At 48.0% G+C, this 7044-nt stretch overlaps 1 protein-coding gene across 1 annotated transcript; it reads right to left on the minus strand.

Moving 5' to 3' along the window:
- Positions 1-3847: 3847 nt before the first annotated feature.
- Positions 3848-4857, minus strand: LOC147726500 (uncharacterized). Its single transcript, XM_086962942.1, has one exon. The coding sequence runs from the start codon at positions 4855-4857 to the stop codon at positions 3913-3915; it is 945 nt and encodes a 314-aa protein (XP_086819068.1). The 3' UTR covers positions 3848-3912.
- Positions 4858-7044: the final 2187 nt, after the last annotated feature.

A 7044-nucleotide genomic window follows, 5' to 3' on the forward strand; every position in this document is an offset into this window, starting at 1 on the left:
CAATATACCCGGTCTTTCTGTAGCCAAGCGCTCCTGTAAGATCTAGTCCAAATTTGCCGGCTTGGCCTTTTTGGAGTTAGGAGTGCTTCTGCCTTTTTTATCCCTTGATAGGTACTACATTATGTTTTGTTGGGTCATTCAAATGCTTAGTTTAAATGATACTAATTCAGAGTCAATCACAGCAATAATTCAAAATTGAAAGTTAAGTCAAAGGCACACAACGCACTATTTATAGTTAATATGTACCACATTTATATACCACTTTAAGGTATTATGTTAGATATAGCTGCTACACAAATAAATTACAGGACTAACGTTTCACTTTTCAAAAAGCTTTATTCGACAGTGAGTCATAAAAGCACACAATACATCTATCACAAGACACAATAAATAGTACATAACCATACAGAAGATAAGAAATTATTACATTCCAATGATTACTGTTGATTAAAAAACAAGTTAATATTCATATACGATCCAATAAAAATTAATTCATAAAAAAATAAGAACAGCATTAATAGCATCATTCATTGTGCTAGCTAGCAGCGGGTGGCAGTAAAGAACGTGTACGTATAATCCAGGCCCACCTTAAAAATTTGGCTACAGCAACAACTATACAGGGATTACAATCTGACTTTAATATCCTAGGGCTTTTATGTGCCTCCGGGTGCCCAGGTTTAAGCAAGTGAGTCTCAGCTGTTTGCGTTGTGGGCCAGCATAGAGGGGGCATACAAAGAATAGGTGGGCTATTGTCTCAGCCATGTCTAAACACTTATGACATTTGTTATCTGGGGGTTGCGCCCATTTGTAGGTAAAAGCTTTGACTGGTAGGGATCCTACCCTAAACTGAAAAAACAGTTTACGATCTGAAGGGCTCTCAATAATATCCAAATATGCTTCACAAAAAGGCCATGATTTATAGTTTAAAAAGCGGCCAGTTAACTTAGTGTTCATACTGGCTCTATGGGATGATGTCAAGACCATTTACCAGTATATTACTTTCAATTGTTTTTTGAGGGGAAGGTTGATGAGTCCGGTTCATCCCATAAGAGGGTTAGATCTAACTTCATTAAAAGAGACCTAAGCTGTTTGAGCCAATGGATTTTGTGAAAGCTATCTACCGAGATCACGTCCTTCAGAGCCTCAACATAGTGTGTAAGTTCGGGGGTGGTCCAGATTCGCCTCCAGTACAAAAGTTGGCGTAACCTCGCTATAGCTACAACATTTTGCCTACCTAAATCAAGTAAAAGCGGAACAGTAGGGGTGCTTTGGGGAACATCGACTACCCTACGTAAAGTTTTATTCTCCGCTTTTGCTAGTTGACTCAAGTTGGTAAAACCCATAACTCTGATCCATACAGGGTAGCACTTAACACTTTCATGTTGTAAATCTCCAAAGCTGGTGTAATTGGCTTTGTGAGAGAGGATTTGTGTTTAGACAATAGGGCACCTGCTAGCTGATGAAATTTTAAAGTGGCCATGTCCGTGTGACGTTTCCAACGCATGTTACTCTGGAGTAGAATACCTAGGTAGGTGAAAGCCTCCACCTGCTCTAAGGGTGTGTTGTCCAAAAAAATTCTACCTTCAAAAGATTTGTGCTGATTGAGGTACATGAACTTGGTTTTTGTTGTATTAATCTCAAGTCCGCGCAGTTGGCAAAAGTCCCCAAAAGCGTTAACAGCCTTCTGCAGCCCGCTCGGAGTCCGTGAGATAATCAACGTGTCGTCCGAAAACATGAGCACAGGTACATGAACCCCAGCTATTACAGGGGCATCAATGGGGGAACTACAAAGATGGTCAACTATTCCGTTTATATACAACGAGAACAGGGTGGGGGCCAAGACACATCCCTGCCGAACACCACGCTCGACAGGGAATGAGTCAGTAACCTCACCCTGTGCCCCATCTGATTCTAGCAAAGTTGCTCTCATGTTAGCGGACGAGGATGGTCAGTAGCTCAGGGGCCATTCCCAATTCTCAAGAACTTTCTAAAGTTTACAGCGGAGGACTAAATTGAAAGCCGATTTCAAGTCAACACAGACTGCATAAAGTGACCCCTTAGTCAAGACCACGTTCCTCAAATAGAGTGAAATAAAATAGAAGACTTGCTGGCAGATGCATCAACGGAAATACCTCCCGGTAAAACAGCGAATCGGTAAAACAGGCCGATACCGAACGCAAAACCAGAAAATGCTATGCATCAAACAAAGAATCGTTAAAAAATAAAGAATCGCAAATAACCCCCCGCGGTAAAATAACGAATCGCAAAACAGACAATCGGAATTACCGAACCCCAAAGCGGCATTCGGTAATACCGATTCGGTAATAAAAAATCACAATGGTATGCATGAAAAGTCGCTAATACCGAAAATCCATAAAATCGCTATTTACCATGAGCAAATTAAGGGGAATCACAATCAGGAGGTAAAGTAAATGGAAGGACAGAAAAAAAAATTCCAACCCCCAACTGCAGGTGCTCACAATCAGTAACCCTTCAAAAAAGCCCTGGGAAACCCCACATGTCTACCAAAATGGCTGCCCTGTACGTGCTTGCTAGGAGGAGGAGGAACAACGCCCAGGCCCAGCGCTGGAGGATGATCCAGGACAGGATCTTCAGGGTGCGCATCACTTTGCTGGGGCAGACCGAGGAACAGGTCTACGACAAGTATAGACTGAACCGTGCCATGATAATGCGCCTAATAGCAGACCTGGAACCATTACTGCAGCACGAGACCCGTAGGACCAACGCCATACCAGCCCATGTGCAGGTCCTATGCTGCCTGCACCTGCTTGCTTCTAGAAGCTTCCAGGGGGTAATAGCTGAGACTGGAGGCGTGTCGCAAAGCGCTTTATCACGCTTCTTCCACCGGTTCCTAGAGGCCATGCTGACAATAATCAATCGCCACATCACCTTCCCCACAACCCCCCAGCAGCTGACCCGCACCAAACGGGAATTCTACCAAGTGGCACAATTCCCCCATGTCATAGGGTGTGTTGACTGCACGCATGTCCCCATCTGTCCTCCATCAGCCACCAAATACATTTTCCGCAACCGGAAGTCATATCACTCTATAAATGTGCAGGTGGTGTGCAATGCCAAGTACATAATTACGGACCTTGTAGCCCAATTCCCCGGGAGCACACATGACGCTTACATATTCCGTCACTGTGGCCTCCACAGGCGCCTGATCAACGGTGAATTTGGAGAGGGACACCTACTAGGTACATATTGATGCATCATCGCACTCTTCACCCACTCCATCCCCACATGTATATTTTCAATCATGCTGATGACCATTCTCTCCCCATCACGCAGGTGACAGCGCATACGCATTGCGTGAATATCTATTCACTCCCTACCTGAACCCAGCGACACCACAAGAGCAGCGCTACAACAGAGCACACATCAGCACAAGGAATGTGGTCGAGCGTACATTCGGCATCCTCAAGAGCCGCTTCCGTATACTGCACAAGACTGGAGGTGCCTTGCAGTACGACCCAGTGACCTGCTGCCAGATCATTGCTGTGTGTGCCATCCTGCACAACATCGCCACACGCAGGGGGATACCCATAGAGGTGGACGGAGAGGATGAACTACGTGCACAGCAACCACCCCCCCCAACACCGACAGGCGCATGTGCCCAACACAGCTGAAGGGCAACGGAGGCGGACATACATTACACGGAATCATTTCTGAGACAGGTAAGAAAGAGAGAGACTTGACAACAGGTCTCGATTTGCAAGGGTTTAATGGGCATGGACACCTGAGTGGTGCAGAGAAACAAAGCAAAAACATGCTGCTGCAGCAGTTAAAGTCAAACTTTAAATGTCCGTCCTCAGAACGGGTGATGCGTGCGGCACTTAAGTCTGGCCATGGTTACGTCACCAAGGACAGTGTAACTTTGTCACATGTTCACTTCCGTTTGCCGCGTACCCCCAGTCTCTTGTCCTGTGACTCCTCGGCTTCTACTCGATGGGAGTCTGTGGCAGTTGCATTGCGGCCACTGCGCCTCCTCCCGCTGGTGTCCGATAGGGAGACGCTGCTGACACTGGAGGCTGCCTCACTCCCCTCTTCCGCCCCCAGTAGGCTGACACTGGCTGACCCAGGCTGCAGTTGCTCCACTGCGGTGGTCACCCTCTCAAGGGCCTTTGCCACATCCCCACAGTAATGACCTAGGTCCACTTGCAGGGACACGGACCTGCGGGACAGCACAGCCGTGCTGTTGCAGAGCTTATTGATGGCCTTGTTGGTTGAAGTCACTGCCAGCATGATCTGCCTGTGACGGCGCCGCTCACTCCGTTGGCCTGCCACTACGGCACTTGTGAGTTCTTGCAGGCACAGCTTAATTTCATTGTTGCCGGCAGCTACGGCAGTGGTGTGCTCACGCATAGCGTCTGTCATGTTGCTAAGTTTGTTGCATAGCTTGGTCATGGAGAGTTTCATGGCACCCATGTGTCTCCCCTGCAGGCGCTGGACACGCAGCATCCGGGTCTCCACAACTCCGTACCCTCCGGACAGATCGACTGGTCTTGCAGCACCACGAGCCGGGGTCACAGCCCTCTGCCTGATGCGCTGTCGTGATGATGTTTGGCTGGTTGGAGTGACGACAGCCTGGCGTGGAACATTTGGGGGTGCTGAACTGTGATCCGATTCCATCAGGGGCAGGGAGGGAACATCAGCTCTGCGGCTCTGCGGAGTGGCCCGCACTGGTGGTGGTGGTGGTGTCTTGGACCGCGAGGTTGGTGGTGGTGGTGGTGGTGGTGTCTTGGACCGCGAGGTTGGTGGTGGTGGTGGTGGTGTCTTGGACCGCAGGGATGGTGGAGGTGTCGACCGCCGTGGTGGTGAAGGGGAGGACATGGCTTCAGCTCCATGTGAGCACTCGGCTTCTGACAACACTGGCGTCTCAGAGATGACGAGGCGGGCACTGTCGTCTGATCCGTAGGGGGATGCATCTGTGTGTGAAACAGTGCATAGTTATAATCATGGTATAGTATGTGGAAATAGCAGTGGCATCTCACAATAAATAACATTTTCAGTCTGACAATTGGCCCTTTGCTGCTGTATTCATCTCTGTGCTCTGGCATGCACCCATTCATGTATGAACTACAACTCCCATGGTGCAACACATTGGTGAGGGTATGTGTTTAGGGCAACACTACATGGGCACTGGGTCTGGCATGGGGGATTGGCCAGGGACTTAGTACACGCTGCATTGTTACGCTGCCATGCTTCTTACCTTGTCCTCCTTCCGCAGCACCAGAGGTGTCCAGACGTGTGACCCCCACAACAGCTTCCGGTTCTATGGTGGACTCCACTAGATCCTCCAGGGCAGTGTTTGGCGTCACGTTGGCTGTGCCCCCTCCTGTGCCAGCAGCATCCTTGACCCTCTGCGCAATCTTCTCCTTGGCCCTCTTCCTTAGGTCATACCACCGTTTTTTTAGGTCGTCGATGCTGCGGTGGGTGACTCCGCAGGCATTTACCTTGTCCTTGATGCGCAGCCACATCTTGCGTTTTTCTGCCTCTGGCACCTTCAGGGACAATTTGCCAAACAGTCTGTCATTATTGCTGGTCACACACTCGATGAGGATTTCCAGCTCCTTATCTGAAAACTTCCTTTTGCGCTTTCGGTGTGTGTCCTTTCCCTGCTGGGGGGCCTCCTTCTCCATCTTGTCCTGCTTGCCTTGTCCTGCTTGCCACAGGTTCAGTCTTGGTCCTCAGCTCCTGTGCTCTGCCTCCTCCTCAGTGCAACTCCGAACACAGAATGCAGCATGGCTGTCCTACTTCCTGGTTGTGATGTCATCGGCCCACTTCCGAAGCGTCGCGTAATTTGCCCGTTTTCGCTATTACCGAATTTGCTAATACCGGATTCACTAATACCGAATCGGTATTAGCTAACTCGGTATTTGCTACTCGTGCGGGTGTACTTTCGCTATTTAATAGCGATTTTTACCGAATCGGTAATTTTTACTGATTTGTTTGATGCATCGCGGTTTGCATGTCCTTAATAGCGAATCGGTATTTTTCGCTATTACCGACGTGTATTACCGAATGTTGATGCATATGCCCGTTGTGCTGAGTCTATGAGACTAATGGGCCTGTAATTACTTGGGAGGGATTTATCACCCTTTTTAAAAACAGGAATTATTTCAGCTCCCTTCCACGAAGATGGAATGGGAGCACCCCTGGCCACTGAATTTGCTAGAACTGTGAAATACTAGCACCAGGATGGTCTATCACTTAAAAAAACGTCGGCCGGGATGCCATCCATGCCTGGAGCTCTGCCGCCAGTCACACAATCTAATGCTATACTGACATCTTTGATGGTAAAAATCTGGCTTTGATAACAGATGGCAGGAGGTAGAGGGCACTCCTCCTCTTCTAAGCTTCGAGCATATTGGGGCTTAAAAAATTCTAGCCACTGGGACTGAGCAACATTGTTTTGAGGAGGTTCTGCTAGTCCACCCCTGTCCCATTTTATAATGTTCCAAATTGCTTGGAATCATTAGCTTCACAAGCATATTTCAAGTCCCGCCACCTATCCTCATCCCATTGTCTTTTTGCCACCCTCTGGGCGTATCTATATAAATCCCTTGCCTCTCTCACTCTGGTGGGATTCTTTGTCCTTAATTCCACACTCAGTTTTTTGCGAGCAGATTTACATGACTCGTTATACCACCTGGCCATTGACAGCTTTGTGCCTCTATTTTCTGGGTTCAGAGTCCTCATAAAAAAGGGTTTAAGCCTAGAAAAGAGGTGGGAGTGTGCCTCTAGCATAATTAGGGGAAAATCCGGGCTACTAATTTGGGGATTAAGTCAAACCAATTCGCTCTGCTTTGAGCCCGTCTAAATTTGCAGGGTTCTCAATAAGTTTATTCCATTTGACATGGCGCATATTATTTGAAGCAACGATGTCTAGTGTAGTTATCCCTCCTCTTGGAGGCTCATCTCTGTCCCCCTTTTGGGCTTGGAATATCGAACAGAGAGGGTTATGGTCACTTTCTAGCCGGGGTTTAATGACCATGTCTACTAGACAATGCCATAGTC

The sequence above is a fragment of the Lissotriton vulgaris genome, chromosome 3_1 (assembly GCF_964263255.1).
Source record: "Lissotriton vulgaris chromosome 3_1, aLisVul1.2, whole genome shotgun sequence".
NCBI classification, from domain to species: domain Eukaryota; kingdom Metazoa; phylum Chordata; class Amphibia; order Caudata; family Salamandridae; genus Lissotriton; species Lissotriton vulgaris.